The sequence below is a fragment of the Pyrgilauda ruficollis genome, unplaced genomic scaffold (genome assembly GCF_017590135.1).
Source record: "Pyrgilauda ruficollis isolate IOZ18807 unplaced genomic scaffold, ASM1759013v1 scaffold24, whole genome shotgun sequence".
Taxonomy (NCBI): Eukaryota; Metazoa; Chordata; class Aves; order Passeriformes; family Passeridae; genus Pyrgilauda; species Pyrgilauda ruficollis.
The window spans coordinates 2234852-2252567 of NW_024523648.1; the positions used below are offsets into that span (position 1 = coordinate 2234852).

General features: G+C 37.7%; 1 protein-coding gene across 3 annotated transcripts in view; it reads right to left on the bottom strand.

Moving 5' to 3' along the window:
* TRDN (triadin) overlaps positions 1–17716 on the bottom strand; it is a 222549-nt gene that overhangs the window by 75164 nt on the left and 129669 nt on the right. For 2 of the 3 annotated variants that reach the window (XM_041469826.1, XM_041469827.1), the window contains 2 exons: positions 5352–5384; positions 4124–4150 (listed from right to left, as the gene is read on the bottom strand). In XM_041469826.1, the coding sequence (XP_041325760.1) occupies positions 4124–4150; positions 5352–5384 (60 nt within the window). The remainder of the gene's footprint in view (positions 1–4123; positions 4151–5351; positions 5385–17716) is intronic. The other variant, XM_041469828.1, reaches the window with a different exon arrangement.

Consider the following 17716-nt stretch of genomic DNA (forward strand, 5'->3'; position numbering starts at 1 on the left):
TCTGTTATCATTATTTATACTGAGAAAGTCAGGGAATTCAAAGAACCTATGAAGTACCTTCATGTGTGCTCACTGCCTCCATGCTGCCTGGACTGCAAGTCTGGCCCCAGGGGCTCCACCAGGACATCCTTTCAAGAGCATTCTGGAACTGGTGGGCATGATTGCTCATACAGATCAGCTCACTTAATAAGCTATGGCCTGTCTGCAATGTCTGCTGTGGGCTGGGGGTCAAAGGAATGATCTGTTCCCAGATTCTCTGAACCTGAGATTCAGTGAAAAGTCAGGTATCGATAGATGAACTGTTTCCTGTTGAGTGGGATGAACCCAGTCACAGGCATCAATTACTCCCTTGTGATGTGAGCAGGTGTTTGCGAGCAAGCTCCATGTAAACAGTACAATATTGCACTTCTGCACCTCAGTTACCTCAGGGAACTCATTTTATTGAAGATAATCTTCAATTTTCCTGAAAATAAAATCTAGGTTTAAAATATGTCTGACTCAAAGAAAAAAAAAAAAAGGAGTATTCCATTTCTGTCCAACTACCTAATTTTTTATTGCTGTTCATGGACACAGAGAAAGCCAAACAGAACCAAGCACCTTTAATATTTATTGTAGACCTCTGATATTACCATCCATATTACCTGGGCCTAAATCAGCAGTACTACTTATACTAACCATGAACTAGACTGACAAGCCAAGATGAGTCTGAGCACTGAGCCCTGCCACTGAGCAAATCAATATCATGGAGCTTCTAAAATGCTTACTGAAGCGGTCAATATCTTGAAGAATAAGCCTATTTGAATATGGAAAGAAATATATGAAAAGAGGCACCAGAAACCTGCCCCACACTCATTTCAAAATATATTTTTAGCATTACAACTGCAAAAGCAGCTATGACAAGAGCTAAATGAGCTATTGAGAATGATTGTTTTCTTCAAAGCATTTTTATCCTCTTTAGCTGAAATGAAAGCAGTTTTGGTTTGTAAATTTACTGTAAAAATTTTCACCTGCCCACATCACATAAATACTTCTATTCCATTAAAATGGAATAAAATATTTTTTTTCTGGATACTGAGCTGCTGGCTAGAAGAGCAATACAGCTTTCTGAAAAAAATCAGGTGTTTAGTCATCAAATGTATGTAATGGTGGTAGACCGGGAGTGTGGTTATCATGAAGGAACCATCCATCCTCGAGAAACATCGAGGCTGCTATAACAACCAGTTATAGATATATTGACAGTATTCTGGCTAGCCTTGCATTCAGTAATGCAACACACTTCCATGAGTGAGTGAGTTCTTGTAAGGAAGAACTTGCTGAGACAGAACAGAGCTCCAGAAATTTTCGGAACTGCCAAGTAACATCATCTAGACATGGCAGAGCAGTATCTGGGAGGACAAACAGGACATTCCGTTGTTCCATTTGCTTTTTCAGAAGAGAGGTATGAGCTACTTTGGTGAATCTGAGAGGTCTTTTGTCATCAAGGTAACAGCTGTCACTTTGAAAGTCTCCATATACAGAAAGCCCATCCATGTAGAGTCGGTGTTTGGAATAAGATTCAGAATGTCTGGTTGTCTCTATCAGAACAGAGACAAGTTTTCTGAGTAGGTCAAGAAGTAGGTCATCCCTTCCACTGGGCATTTTCAAAGTTCTTGCCACTTATGAATGGTAGCCTGAAAGTTGATCTCTTTGTAAAAAATGATCCCGTTCCAAGTATTCCCTATTTGAAAAGCTGATATTTTAGCCATATGACTTAGGGAATATGAATGTTGTAACGTATTATAATTTTCTTCTCTGTAGAATGGCAGGCATTAAAAAAAAAAAAAAAAAGACAAAATACAACTTCCCATCCCAAACTAAACCCACAAAAACTCCTGCATGAAGCAATATGAAATAAAATGAAGGTAAAATCAGGAATTCATCAGGGAACCATATTTTCAGTGAAATATAGTTTAAAAAATAGATTAAATAAATGGAGAAATACTCCCACATATATTTTATCATTTCTCAGCAAAATTCTTGACAACTTGGCATAATGCAGATCAAATTGGCAATTTACTTTATAATTGTTTCTCTGATTCTATCACAAGCTCTTAGGAAACAAATGAGAGACAATTCAGCAGCTATTGTTTTATGCTGAAAGTGGCCACAAGAGCAATTCATCAAATATTTGTGCAGTCTCAATAGTTGTAGGCTAAAATCAAATTTGTCACAATATTTTTATCCCAAAAGAGACAGGTTGCATAACTACCATCCACATCAAAAATATGCATTTAAAATGTCACTGATTTTAAAGCTATTTTGAGATATTTGCTCAGTGTGATGGAAGACAGAAAGAAATCATTCCCACCGGAAACAAAAAACATTTCACTCACTGAACCCTGAGGTCAGAGGCTCCTCATTGTGACATTACAAAAAAACAAGAAATCATTAACTTAAGAAGTGTATGTTATGGTTAGGAACTCTTCTGTTATATGGAGAAATAAATTCATGCTGTAGTGGCTTGTGAGAAAATGCAAGAAAGCTCCATGTGAGTTTGATAGTTCATAGGAAGTACAGGGTGGGGGGAATGGCCCAGACCTCCTTCTATGCCAGCAGATTAATTTTGTTTAATTACCAAAGCAGCGAGTTTCATCAAGAGCCTTGCTTTTGTTCAGAACAGAATTGTTTGCCTTCCATGAATGTGCTTTAAAAAAATTTACATTTACCAACACCTACTGAACATTGAAAATCACATTGTGTCCAGAGATCTGCTAAGTCTCTAAGGACTAAAAGGAGAAAAATGAGAAACAAATAAATAGCAACAATGTAGAACAACAAATATGGATTTGATAGCTATGACTTTCTTCAGACTTAAAGAAAGGTTAAACACTAATAAAGGACTACTATTAAACACTACTAGAATTTGTCTGCATCAGAATACAGAAGAAAATAACAGCATTCCTTTGTGATTCTTGCTAAGTAGCAAAAGGAACAGCTGTAACATTTTCATATAAATATGATTTTCCCCCTGGAGTACAGGCTATGTTTGAGTTTCAAAATTAGCAACATAAAGTTAAATTTAGATGACTTGCTAACAAGAAATTTTTAAGAAATCAACAATTTCCACAGAGCTAAAATCAGCTCATTTTTATTTAATGAAGAATCAAACAAAGTTGTCATTACTTAGACACGGGGGAACAATTCCAGGTTCAATATTAGGTTGATCCTATGGTAAAACTAAGTGTTGGCTGAGGCCAACACTTTCAGTTGTGAGACTGATCTTTTGACAACAAAAATAATGAATTATTCCTATATTATATAACGGAAGGCCACTGTTTCTACTTATCCTTAATTAAGTGAACTTCCTAAAACTTTTTTTTCCCCCTCATTTGTCTGAAAAGGAATGCTTATAAAAGTATGGTGGTCATTCACATGAATATACATGGACTAAGAGCAAAGGGCAGTTTGCAACCTGACATTCCACTTTCTAAGTTACATCTGAAATCTGTAGCGTTCTTGAGGGCAATTTGGAGCTAGTAATTTACACTGCACATACTTAAAAACCAGACACTGGTAGGAAACAATTAAATATTTGCTCAGCTTGAATTTACATCCCTGATGTTTCTTATCATTCCCAGTTCCCTGCGCCTTGTGGAAAGAAGGAATCTTTGGAGCAAGCATTGATACTGTCACACCTCCTGCCATTGACAGTTCATGTATGAAAGGTAGACAAAGCCTGGTAAACCAAGCCTCCCTGCAAAACTCCTTAAAGAAAACAGCTGTTCAGTCACTGGGTTTGTCCTGCAGTTAGAGCAGCAAAAAGAGAAATATTTCTTTGTGTCATGTCTCTGTAGAAGATTGGTCACTCCTCCTTTCTGCCTGTCACAAAAGCCTTATGGCTTGAGTTAGGGTTAGAAACTGAATTTCAGATTGTTGGAGAATTACAGTTAGTCCTTGAAAAATTTGAGGAAAAGATGCCTGCTTTGAGATGCTGCAAGGAAGACACCATTACAATTTAAAAGGCTGTTTGTTTCAAATAAATCATAGTTACAATTTTTTTTTCACAAGCAGCTTTTTTTCATTACAGTAAAGTTGACAGCAGCATTCTTCAATTTCAGTTTTCAAAACCACGTAAATTACTCACCTTTTGACGTTGGAGTTTCCACAGCTGCTGTAAAATAAAACATTCACAGAAACAAATTAGATAAATGAATAAAGGAATTAAAATTGATCCTAACACCTCTTTCCTTTATCAATATGCTACAAATCTATGCAGAGCAGGAGCTCATTTTTTTATGCAGACACACACATGTGTTCCTTGTTTAGATAGTCTCATGGCAGATGACTAATTAACCTGCAGATGAAAAGCAGTGGAAAACAAGGCCAATAGATAAGTTCTATATAGACCTTCAATAGCTCTGCTAATTTCAAGTGTGAGGATGAGACAAGGAGTAAAATAGCCTCCAGAGTGAGCATATATTAAACATAGGTGGAAGATATGCAATAGAAATGTTTTTTTTTTTTAACAATTTCAGTGATTTGCAGAAGCTAGGGATTTTTTCACCTTTTTTTTGTTTTTTTGTTTTGAGTTTATTGAAACTTCTAGAATTGATACAGAGGAGGATCCAGTTTCAAAAATCTTCCTTTATATGAGTTTTCTCAGTTTCATTTCTTTACTATTCTTCACAACTGCATTAACTAAAAGCAAATTAATTGAGCTACAGCATTTCTCTTGTTTTTTTCATTATTCACACCTTCATTCTGAAGCACTGTGACAGGTTTTTATGTTATAGAAAAGGACAGATTCATTTTTCTACAAATTGACTTTTTACTGTAGGTATTTCTTGCTCCAAATTTGTATCTGAGAAAATAGAGTCATCTGATGAATGAGTCATCAAGCTTGGCTGTAAAAGGAGAAAATCTTTATGCTCCCCTAAATTTGTATAAACTGGAGAAGTGGTTTCCACTTGGGAACAAGAGCACCTTGCTGCAACAATAAAATGCATGGGTGCCTGGCATAAAAGAAAATTAAACAGCCTACTTTTTTTTCCTATCCTCCTCATTCTGAATCTTGTATTTTGTGTTTGTTTCTCCATCCATTTATTGTAACTTTCTTTGAAAAGAGAAACCTTTTAAAAGATGAAATAAAGAATTTTTCCCCCTCTTGTTCTTCTTGACATTTAATTAGATCTCAGTTACAGAAGACTGAATGGTTGCCCCACATCCATTCAATTGCTTAAGTAACTTTAATTAAACCAGTAAAATTATATTCATGGCTTTATTTTTTTTATCCCTCTATGTAATCCTGTCTCAACTGAAAATCAAACCAGATAAATGAGACTCTAAAACTTACAGTCTTTTACAGGACTTACCATGTACTTTTGCTTCTTTCTTTGTTGTTTTGCCTGTAAAAACAAATTTTGAAAAGTATCAAATATTAACTTCTGACAAGAATGAATTTAAAATATTGGGATTGTTTAAAAGTAAAATAAAAATGAGAGAATATTCACCAGATTCACTAATTTTTTCTTTGTTATGTGGTTCTGGAAAAGAAAAAAAAAATAAAGTGTATATTTCTCTTCTTGTAATGCTTTGTTTGATTGCCTTGGACAATAATTTTTCATGTTACTATTGGCCATTGGATGTGACATATTCCTATAGATTCTAAGTTCAGTGAGTCCTTCCCCACGTTCCAGTATGTCAAAATAAAGCCTTTATGTTTGTAATCAATCTCTCCAGTGGTTTTCACACTGGATAAACAGGGTCAGATTAGTCGTTAATAAGGGAGAGCAAAGGACTCGTCCTTTATAATAAGATGCTAAAAGGAAACCATAAAAATGGTGTAGGTAAAAACATCTGCAGTTTTGCTGCAGGGTGGTTTAAATGGAGGTCTGCAACCCAACTATATGTGCTTGAGGATAACTACTTTTTAATGGTAGTTTCTGTAATAGTTCTTTCCATGCTGCAAGAATTTGTTTTAACGCCCCCTCGCAGAAGGAGCAGGGCAGCCTGCCACAGATAGAGACTGAACAACATCTACCAGCCAATGCTGACATTCACAGTAGCAAAAAAAAAAAATAAAAAAAATAGTTAAGCTTTTTCTGTCTGCAGATGCTTTTAAACAGCACATGGAAAGGCTGTGCTGTGCAAGTTTGGATCCACAAAGGAACATTTCCTGAATTCAATTCAAACATTTCCTAAATTCAAGAATATCTGAGCTCACAGATCACAAGATAGATCACAGAATCATCAAATCATAGACTATCCTGAGCTGGAAGGGATATTATTGAGTTCTAACTCAGGATATTCTATGATTCTATGATTCACAAGGAGCATTGGGTCCAGCTCCTGGCTCTCCACAGAATAAACCCAAGAGTCACACCATGTGCCTGAGAGCATTGTCCACGTGCTACTTGAACTCCGCCAGGCTTGGTGCTGTAGCCACTTCTCTGGGGAGCCTGTTCCAGTGCCCAAACACCCTCTGGGTGAAAAGCCTTTCCCTGATATGCAACCTAAACCTCACCTGATCCAGCTTCAGCCCGTTCCCTCAGGTCCTGTCACTGGCCAGCACAAAGAAGAGATCAGTGTCTGCTACTCTGTTTCCCCTCATGAGGAAATTGCAGATTGCAATGAGGTCTACCCCCAGTCTCCTGTTCTTGAGGCTGCGCAAACCAGGTAATTTCATCCACTCCTCATATGACTTCTTCACTAGACACTTAAGTATCTTCCTCTAATGTATGCTCCCTAATAAATTTATATCCTTATGTTGTGGTGCTCAAAACTGCACACAGGACTCAAGGTGAGTACTTTTAAATACAAGCTCATAGTTTACCAGTATCTGATGACTGCATCCCCAGGCTTATAACAGGTTATATTTGTATTAAAGCTGTAATACAGAGTTGAGAGCGTTAATGTTTAAACAGTTTCCACTCTAGAATCTAGATATAAAATTCAGTGTTCAAAGTGATTCTGAATGTTGTACCCTCACTAAAAGCAACCTTTTTCACAGAAATGACCTATCACTCAATTGAATCAGAAAAAGGAAAAAAGAACTGCCAACATAAAATTAAATATACTTATAAAAACATTGATATTAATAATATTTCCATTAAATATTAATTTGTAATCAATCAGCTAATACTGACTGCACAGTGGGCAAATAAGAGACATATTTCATGCAGAGCTATGAAAATAATTAATATTTGAAAGGACGGATTGATCTTAAATGTGAAAGACCCCACAATTGTTAAGTTTTAAAAAAAGTATGTAATTACTCCATATTCCCGCCCCCAAAAAAGCTTATATCAAACAGCGTTTCAAAGGAAAAAGATTAATTGACTGAAATAATGAACATAGTCTTAATATAGTTATGTAAAGAACACTTTAGTGTATTGATTGCATAACAAATGTTAAAAATATTGTAGGCTCTTTAAAGACACATTTTATAGGAGAAATGAAATTTCTAGTGGAAATTATGATGGAACAGGTTTGCGTCACCAAAAAAAAGTCATGGCTGTGATTTTCCCTGCATTATGAAAAAGTGATGGAAATAGAGAGCAAGCTGGTATTTATTGCCTGAATAAATGTACTTTCTTAATGGCATCTCTACCTTGGGTTTCAATTCTAATACAGGTCAAGGAGGAAAATTCTAGCTAAAACTGAGAGATCAAAAGTTTGGGACTCAGTGGTTTGGCGGCCTCAATGCTCTTAATCATGACAACATCTGCAGCTTTGGTTTTGTGTAGCCTGAGTGCTCTTCAGACTCTCCACTTTCTTGAGATATTTTAGGACTCCTTTTGGAAAATATAATTTTCATTGGTATTTTGGGGGTTTCTCTTTGACTGTTGATCAGGACAGCTTCATGGAAACGAAAGGAAATGTAATTCAGTCTTTAGTGGTTCTGAGGCAATTACTTTTGTCTCTCATTCTAAGATCTCTCAGCTCTCAGGAGATCAGGGAACAGAATGATCCTAGCAACACTCAAGCCAGTGTTTTGGCAAAGTAAAAAATAATCCACTTATTTAGCTTTATTTCACAGTTTTCTTTTTCCCAAACTGCAAACATTAGAGAAGGTCTATAGAGCTTCTTTCATAATAGTTTTATTTCCAGAAGCATATGAAATAAAATCCTTTTCCATGAGAAAATTTATAAAAATAAATAACATAGAATTTGACATCAAGCATTTCTGGGAAATCTGACATGATATGAGATTTCAGGTGATTCATGTCCTGATAGTTGAATGGAATGAACTGGAAACTTTTATTGCATGAGCCATAAACTGCAGGAAATTTCAGACCTAGCTCTTTCCTGATTGCAAAAAGTTATCATTCCTTGATTTCAATGTCTTATCCTTTACTGTTTTTGTACTTTCAAGTAGTTAGTATGAAACATGAAAGGATGTTTCCAGCTGTAAACACATCAGATATTTGCCATGGCATTTGTCATATTTGTGGAAGGGGTTAATAGTGGGCTTGTTAGTTAAAGGAGCGAGAAGAAGTTGAGAAGAAAGAAGAAATTGATAAGGAGGTTTTTTTAAAGGTTGTAACTAAAGAGATTAAGAGAATTGAGGAATTGAAGAAAGATAAGAAGAGAATTTTACATCTGCACAAAGTATTTTTAGAAAGTTAGTTAAGTCACTGTAACTTTTCACCAATAGGTTTATGTTAATTTATTGTGTCCAATAGTTAAGGTAGAAGAAGCATAAACAATTAGAAAGTGTATAAAAGATCAGCTGTATTCAATAATAAAAATTTGCCATCTGAGACTGCTAGTAGTCTTTCTTTCGTGTCGTGACTGCTTCAACAGTGACAATTATTTTTCTGTTTAATAATTTTTTTGCATGTATATAAGACTGTACAGCATATTTTATTCAGGGAAGTTTTTCTGGTAGTACAGTATTTTTCTAGCATGCATGGAATTGAGATTTGATTTAGTTTGACATTTTATCATCTTTATTTGCTCTGATGCTTTAAACAAATGGCTTTTATTTTTTTATAAAGACTGGCAAAGTCATGTATAAGATGCTCATAAAACCATACAAATGTGTCTTTTGCTTCATTAGTAGTGACATACTCCTAGGCAATTCAGAGTAGGTGGGAGAGAGAAGAAAACCTGAACCTGCCTCTGTAGCTCTTTCCTAAGCCACATTATTCCCTAAAGCAAAAACAGTGCTGAAAAGCATCTAGGCTGGCAAATTTGCTGAGGTGTATTTTAATCTTTACTACCAGAATAGACAGTCACAAAGTGTGACCCTCTGCTATCTGACAGGAAAGAACAGTTGATTTCCTGTCATAATTTATATAGGCATGCTCACACATGTATGAGCATTTGTGTGCACCTGGTGTTTCCTAATTCAGATAAAGTAATCATGTCCAAGAATGGTTCAGGAAAATAAAAATTCTATTGGGAATGACACAGATTGGAAAATGGCATTTCAAGTGGATATGCTGTTGTGTGGGATGCACCACATGTTAATTAACCAACACCATTTTGTTTGCACTCAGTAGCTGAATAAAAATGGTGCTTTCTGTAGTGTTGTTTATCTTTTACCACAAATATTTCAGTGAAGCCTACTGTTGTCACATTCTATGCAGTGTCTTAGATACTTAAATCCTTAGTAGAAAGTTAGCTTGGTCTTATAGTTTTGTAATCTTGGTTTTATAAGCTATGCACAAAACTTCTTGGAACTTCATACTATGTTGGTTAATTAAAACCAAATGAGATAGAGTGATAAAGCTTTCCAGGTTATCCTATCATTAAGAATATTGTGAACATAAGCATTTAGATAAAGATGAGATCCCTTTAGTCCCTTCTGCTGAAGGAAAATGTTTCAATATGTGTCCAATCATGTTTCTAGACCTGAGATAATCCACATGAGAAAGTCTTGCATCAAACTAGTTTTTTCCTGTTCTCCTGCTCTCAAGGAGTATGTGTTCTATATTTCACTGCTATTCTTATTTTCTAGATCATTGTGGAAAATCTCACCACTGTATTATGCTTTGATTTACAAAGATCATGAACTGTACAAATACATTTCTTTCTGGATAAGAACACACCAAGGAAACCTCTTACATCGTGAAATCATGCCACACGTATACTCACTCCTCTATATAAGATTATCTTTTGAGGAGGGCAACAGTTTTCCTGATGGATTTTTGTGAAGAAAAGGAAATCAGGTGGAAGTTTTCTGTATCAGTATCTTTGTCAGAAATCTGCTACCTCTTTGGGAAATATCTGATAAAAATTTTGTTCAAAGAAAAGAGAGAAAAGCCTGGATGAAATGCAACTGCGTTTAGTTCCATCTATTTGGTCTGAGGCTTTTCTTCACAGGCAGAAAGCAATGGCATCAAAACTGTTCATGATAAATTGTAGATGTAACATAAGCATATATATTATAGAAAATCTATTCCACACCACTGCTCCCCTGCAAATCAAGTGGCAATTTCATAATGATCACAGTGAACTGGATGAGGCCCATTTATTCCCTTTCTCCCAAAATTAAGTTGGTACTGCTTCCAAAACATTAATGCCTGGAAAGATAATTATATCTCTAGTGTATGTGATAGTCTGGATTCAACAAAGCCTAAGTATGCCCTTGAATGCTTTGCTAGGTGACCTGCCTGGTGGATGCAGGAAAGGCTGTGGATATTGTCTATTTGGACTTCAGCAAGGCCTTTGACACTGTCACCCACAGAAGATTCCTGGAAAAGCTGACTTGGACAGGAGCACTCTTTTCTGGGTTAGGAAATGAATGGCCGTGCTCAGAGAGTGGTGGTGAATGGTGCTGCAGCCAGCTGGCAGCCACGCACCAGTGGTGCCCCTCAGGGGTCTGTGCTGGGGCCAGTTTTGTTCAATATTTTTATTGATGATATGGATGAGGGTATTGAGTCTTTCATCAGTAAATTTGCAGATGACACTAAGCTGGGAGCGTGTGTTGATGTGCTGGAAGGTAGGAGGGCTCTGCAGAGAGATCTGGAACAGTTGAATAGATAGGCAGAGTCCAATAAGATGAACTTTAATGAGTCCATGTGCTGAGTCCTGCATTTTGGCCACAATAACCCCCTGCAGCGTTATAGGCTGGGGACGGTGTGGCTGGACAGTGCCCAGGCTGGACAGCACTGAACATGAGCCAGCAGTGTGCCATGGTGGCCAAGAAGGCCAAGGGCATCCTGGCCTGTATCAAGAACAGTGTGGCCAGCAGGACCATATCAGAGGATGGAGGGATGAGAGGGAGGTCACTGCTCCCCTGTACTTGGCACTGGTGAGGCTGCACCCTGAGTGCTGTGTCCAGCTCTGGCCCCTCAGCTTGGGAATGGCCTTGAGATTCTTGAACGCTTGCCCAGAGGAGGGCAATGAGGCTGTTGAGGGGCTTGGAACACAAGCCCTGTGAGGAATGACTGAGGGAGGTGGAAGTGCTTATCCTGGAGAAAAGGAGACTCAGAGGTGACCTTATCGCTCTCTACAACTCTCTGAAAAGTGGTTGTAGTCAGGTGGGGTTTGGTCTCTTTCTCCAGGCAACAACGGACAGAACAAGAGGACACAGTCTTAAGCTGTGCCAATGCAAATATATGTTGGACATTACGAAAAAGTTATTATGGAAAGAATGATAAAGTACTGGAATGGTCTGCTGGGGGAGGTGGTGGAGTCACCATCCCTGGATGTGTTTAAAAAAGATTGGATGTGGCATTCAGTGCCATGGTCTAGTTGAGGTGTTAGGGGATGGGTTGGATTTGATGATCTTGAAGGTCTCTTCCAACTGGTGATGCTAGGAATTCTGTGATTCTGTGAACTCAACATGGAGTTAAAGATATGTTAAATCCTTGTTGAAATTTGGCCCAATTCTAGCCAAAAGTGTACTCAAATAATTAAACAAGTTCAGGGCTATGAAAGTTTGCCAGCCTTAGAACAAAGACCTTAAAAAGCTTTTTCTGTCAAGAGTGGACACTTCTATAATACTTTTAGCTCTGATCCTTTAATTGCACCTAATTTGACCCTCTTTTATTGATATTATTGTTACTTTCATGTATGAATAAAAATAATTTTTGTAGTTAACTTGCTCCCCCTGCCTTGCTCTTAAAGTAGTGCTGTCTTTGTGTTAGCAATACAAAAGTACTTTGATGCATAGCAAATATTTGGTGACAAAAAAAGAAACAAGACTGCATTTACAGTACAAGTGTCTTCACACACACTGTGATCTGAAAGGAAGTACTGGAAATTATTTTAACTCTATATTATCCTGAAACAGAGAACACTCTAAGAAAAGTATAAGTGCAAAATAATGTGCCAAGCTATGAGACTGGGAATTTCAACATCCTAGCAGAAGCAGAAAAAAATATCATGGATTTTAAGCCATTTACTCAAAAACATTTTAAAAATTTGGTGAATTAAAACTGGATTTCAGATTAGAAAGCTTAGTGTAAAATAAGCTATTTCACGCTCTATTTAAATAAATCCTATGTCTAAAGAATTCATGGTTGTAAAGTAAAATCTTCTAACATCAGAAAATTCTTCCCCTTACATGGCATCATCTATTGTGACATAAGTAAAGAATTCATTTTTCTTTTCCCATTCAGAGTCAGATAATGGCTCAGCTTACATAATCCTGTGGACAATTTAAGACATCATGTTCTGCAATATTTTCTCAGACTTCAGCTTGGGTGAAAATGACAGTGGGTTGAAATGATTTGTGGAACACATCTCCATCCACATAATAGATTCCTGCAGATATTAAGCAGCTGAGTGATGGACTACTGCACCAGCAACAAGGTTTTAGCTGTGGAGGGTGCAGCGCATTCGTGGCAGACCAGGAGCAGAGTCAGCTCTGAGGCTTCAATAGAGCCTAGAGGAAGCACCCTGGGACAAACAGTTGAGGACCAAGTCCCAGTTTCTCCTGTCCTTTGGCATATTGCTGGGGATTGAGATCAGATAGTCTCCATCTACTGCGCAAAAACAGGCAAGCCTGGAACCACCCCTTTGTAACCAGCAAGAAAATTACTAAGTCAGAGAAGATATGATATTTGACTTCCTGAAAAGCTAAGGTGGGACAGAGGAAGAATTATGCTAAAATGAACTGAAAATCAAGGTTTGGTGATTCAGAAGGACTGCAGAATGATCCTGGATCTAAATCCAAAGACCCTGAGCAGCAGTATTAATACAGGTAGGGCTTCATTATTTTGTTTACTGCTGCATAAACACCTGCTATCTGAGTGAAGATTTATTTTGTACAGAAATAAACTGCAAAGCTTGTCCTTCTGCATTCAATAAGTTACGTCTAACATTTGTCACCAAAAAGATAGACTGTAAACCCAGAATATAAAACCTGAGAATGGCCGTGCTTATGTTCTGAAAAAGTCTGAGAGGGTTAACTTCAGGAAACAGAAAATTGAACTGTCTACTCCAGCTATCAGAATAATTTTCAATGTAACATCAGTACGACACAAATACATGCAGAGATGCTTTCACCAGGTGCAGTGGCTGCTTATGAAGAGAAATTTCAGGGCACACAGAGACCCTCAGACATAAGATCCTGAAGAAAATGCAGGATCGAAAACTTTACTATGTCCCTACAGAGAGAGAGACAGGCACCTTTTCCTTTCTCCAAAAGTACTTTCAGGGGTGTGTAACATAAACTTGACCCTGATTTTCAAAATCTCTCCTCTTGGATGGATTACACATATCTACACAAGATGAGAATACATAATTAGATGAATGATGCCGAAGGTTTGGAGCTGTGAGTAAAATATATCCCTGGCATGTGACTTGAGACTTGAATCTGAGAAACTTGACAAACAACCCATGATATGTTTGCCTGTTCCACTGTATTGTTAAATATGCAATAGAATTGCTGAATGTTATTAATCTTCTGTAACATATGGTTTTAGCTTTCTATATACTTGTGTCCTACAGGTAATAATTAGAAGATAATAAATAATCCAGCTCCTTGATAAACTTTTTCTACATTTCAAACATATCTACTGTGCCTTAAACTTCTGTGTTTTTGTTCTTTTTATGTGGATTAAAACTGGTTATACCTTATGGCAATAGCTTTCCTGCTATTTTAGTTACAATCATTTATCTTGAACCAAGAGTTAAAACTACTTCCCTGCTAAGTAAATACCAGTAAAACTAGTTCTTCCTGCTTTAGACAGGATCCTCTAACCAAGTTTTTCAGTATAGCCTGCATTCTAATATTCTGTACTTACTCCATGGACCTATTTCCTACATAATTTCATACAAAATGTCCTCTTTCTGCTTCTTACAAACAGTGAAAAGATTAGTATCATAATAAAGTAATAGTAGATCTGGTACAACTGGCAGTTGTATCTCAGTTTGGGAGATTGGAGGCAGCTGACATCTGAACGCTTAAAACTGGCTATTGTCTGTCATATTTATTTTATTCTCTCTGGATCCAGACTAAATTTTATTGATTTTCAAGGGGAAAATTGTGCTTAAAAAGAGTTTCTGTTATGAACCTAAAGTGAGTTATGAATAACATTTTTTTTTCATGTGTGTGGAGAAGAAAATGGGGAAAATTAGGCATTAAGACCCAGTAATTAGGCAGTTAAGTGACAGTACAAAATCTGTTAAACATACTGTAAAATTAATTAAAATTTCAAGACCATTCCAAGGAAATCCTAAGCAGCAATTAGGATTTAATTTTTTCAGTCTTGAAAAGATTTAGAACTGGTTTTAAAATCAGGCAAATCATCAGGGGAAAGCACTGTCCCTGTGCTTAGAGAAGGTGCAGGAGTCTTACCTATGAAGTGAGGCCATCTCCTGAGAGGGACTCAGAGACGAGCTGTTCCCACCCCTCTCCCTAGCTATGGGAGTGCCACTAACCAGCGGCTCTGTGGCTCCTCACTGCCTGCCAGGGAATACAGCCAGCCTAAATTAGCAAATTTAGCTGGAAATGCTCTCTGCATGGTTTGTGCCTGTGCTCCCTGTCCTGTCCTGCACCTCCATGCACTGGCTTTTCCCACTGTGACAAGACAGACCCAGCAAATGCTCTAAACCGAGGTGTGATGACTGCCCCAACCAGCAGAATTAGCTACAGCTGTGAGGCATGGTAAGGATTGAAGAGTGAAGTAGATTCCCTTCCTAGCCCCCTCTCCTGACAAAAGATGTCAGCTACTCACCTCCTACACCCCCATCTCTGAGAAACCCTTCAGAGAGACCTGCTGGGCCCAGCACACAAGGGGTGCCTGAGGAAATCCTGTCAATAAAAACCCGTGCCATTGCTCAGGGTGAAGGGACTGGCTGATGCTTTGTAAGGGTGGGTCACTCTCAGACCTGTTCTGGCACAGCTGGGGAGACAATGCACTGTGCAGAAAAAAAGGAGGGAATGCCTGCAGGATTGAGAATGGGAACAGCACAAAACAGGGTTACTGAGGAACATGTGTAATAAAACATCTTCAACCCTGATTTGTCCCCTTAGAACAGCATCATTTGCATATATCTAAGAAACTGTTCTGCTTTACAGCCCAATCCTGAGATCTCAAGCCCAGTTTCTGATAATTGCCAGATAAGTGACTTTTCCCAGTTAGAGAAATCTAGAAATGTTTGAAAATATCAACTTTCATAATTAAGTGATGGAAATATATTAAGGCTGGTTTCCTACAGCAGCTGTCAGCTTGCAGATCCAAAAGTTCTCATACACTTTCAGACTCCATATTCACTTTCTTTGCTTTCTCTGTACACATGTAGGGAGATTAAAATAGTGCATGTTGAATTAGGCAGGGATTTCTCAGCCAGTGACATTAAGATCAGGAGCATATGTGATGTAGATGCACAGTGAGATGACCAGCTGTGCTCTCAGTCTGTTCAATCTGTTAAGAGGAGTAAACCTTGAGCTTTAGGCATTCTTGGGTACAGGTTATGATGTAATAAGATATGTGGAAGAAAATGAAATATGAAATTGGATAATGTATTTAATTTACTGTGCTAATAGGCAGCAGTCTACTTATGATATTGCCAAACAAGCATATTTAATATTTTGCTATGGTGAGTTATTCTGGTGGTAAATTAATTTTCAGAGAACTGGAGGGGAAGCTAAAATGTAGAACTCAAAACCTACTGCTCTTTATAATTATTAAGGCAAACTAGATATTTAGAAATGTGTCAGAACAGACAAACTTATTTTGTTTTTCCATAAGAAGCCGTGTCAGTTTTCCCCTTTTCTTTTTCTTAAGCAGATTACTGCCATCACCATTCTTGCCAACAAGCAGACTCATTGGAATATTTTTCAAACATGAACACAAATATTGGATGCAAGCAGGTGGAATGAATTAATTATAAGCATATGGTTCTAACATAGCGATTTCTACAGAGTTCTGTTGAGACTTCTAAGGGTCTAGCTCTACAACACACTGTGGCAACAAAGCTGCTTTAAGAAATTACCAGTGACATGAATGTAAACGTTTGTGGAGGCGGACTCACTGAGAGGCTGAACGCCCTGCCACACACACATTGCTAGCACAGCTCTCAGCTGTAAGCCATGCCAATGGGGGGCTTTGCACTGCTCCCCCTGCTGCGTTAGCAGAGGTGAACGTGGTGTCAAGCAAACACAGCAGGCAGGGACGGGGAGCTCGGGTGGGGAAATGGTGCTTCCCAAGCCAGTGTCACACAGTGCATGGTGCAGCCACTCAATATGTGCTGCAATAGCCCACGGTCACATCCTCTGTGATTCCAGGCTATGAGTCCTTCTGTGGTAGAGACAACTGCAGGTGTTCCTGGCTTGCGCTGATCCTTGACCAATTCCCAGTCACCCCTACTGATGCAAGACATTATTCACTCTTTCAGTGGAGGAGAGCTCTGAGATAGACTACTGAAACAACCTGAATTAGAGAAAAATAGCCAGAAAACAATCTTAAAGACAAAAAAAAAAAAAAAAAAAAAAAGCTATCTCAGATCCATACAGGGGGATCAGCTGGAGGCAAGAAGCAGCAGAGGAAGTGTGGGCTGGCCACTGCTGGGATGCCAGCACCAAACACAGCTCAATGGCACAGTCTGATGCAGCACCAGCTATCCTGCTTTAGACTGGAATAATATTATAGTTTTATACTCTCCACATTTTCATATTAGAATTCCTGAAGGGTTTTTTGATAGTTAATATAAAATGTAGTCAAACTATAAACATAATGACTATTCAGGTTGTTATTCATTATATTAGGTTTTGTTTAATTAAGCAGAAATGAGATGTGGCATTTTTGAAGACGGCTGTGAAGCAGATATCATAAATAAATAAAAAATATTAGATTTTTACAATCCAATCTAAATTCAGATAGGAATTTATGCCATTATTTGTTTAAAAAAGTTTGCTTGTCTTTTCAGTAGATATTTATGATTACCCAAGAGCTCCATTTTGACAACCTACTGTGAGATCAGCACTTTGAAATACCAGATCCCCTTCTCAAAGGGCTCGAATACAGCTTCACATGGAAACTAGTCTCTGTAAATATTGCTTTTAAAATCAGACTTTACATTCAGATTAATTTTTTTTTTAATCTCAAGCCCTGCAGAATGGCCCAGTATGGCACCTTATAGCTACCATGGGAGGACAAGAAACAAACATAATGCTAGAAATAAGTGCTAAATACTTTTTTTCTTAACAAATATGTCACATGCAAATTATTACAATGTTTTAGAGCAAAACAAACAAAAAATCACCCCAACAACTAATAAAAACCTCTGGCTCATGTGCAATCCAGCAGATGGTGCTATGATGCAATAAACTGGTTCA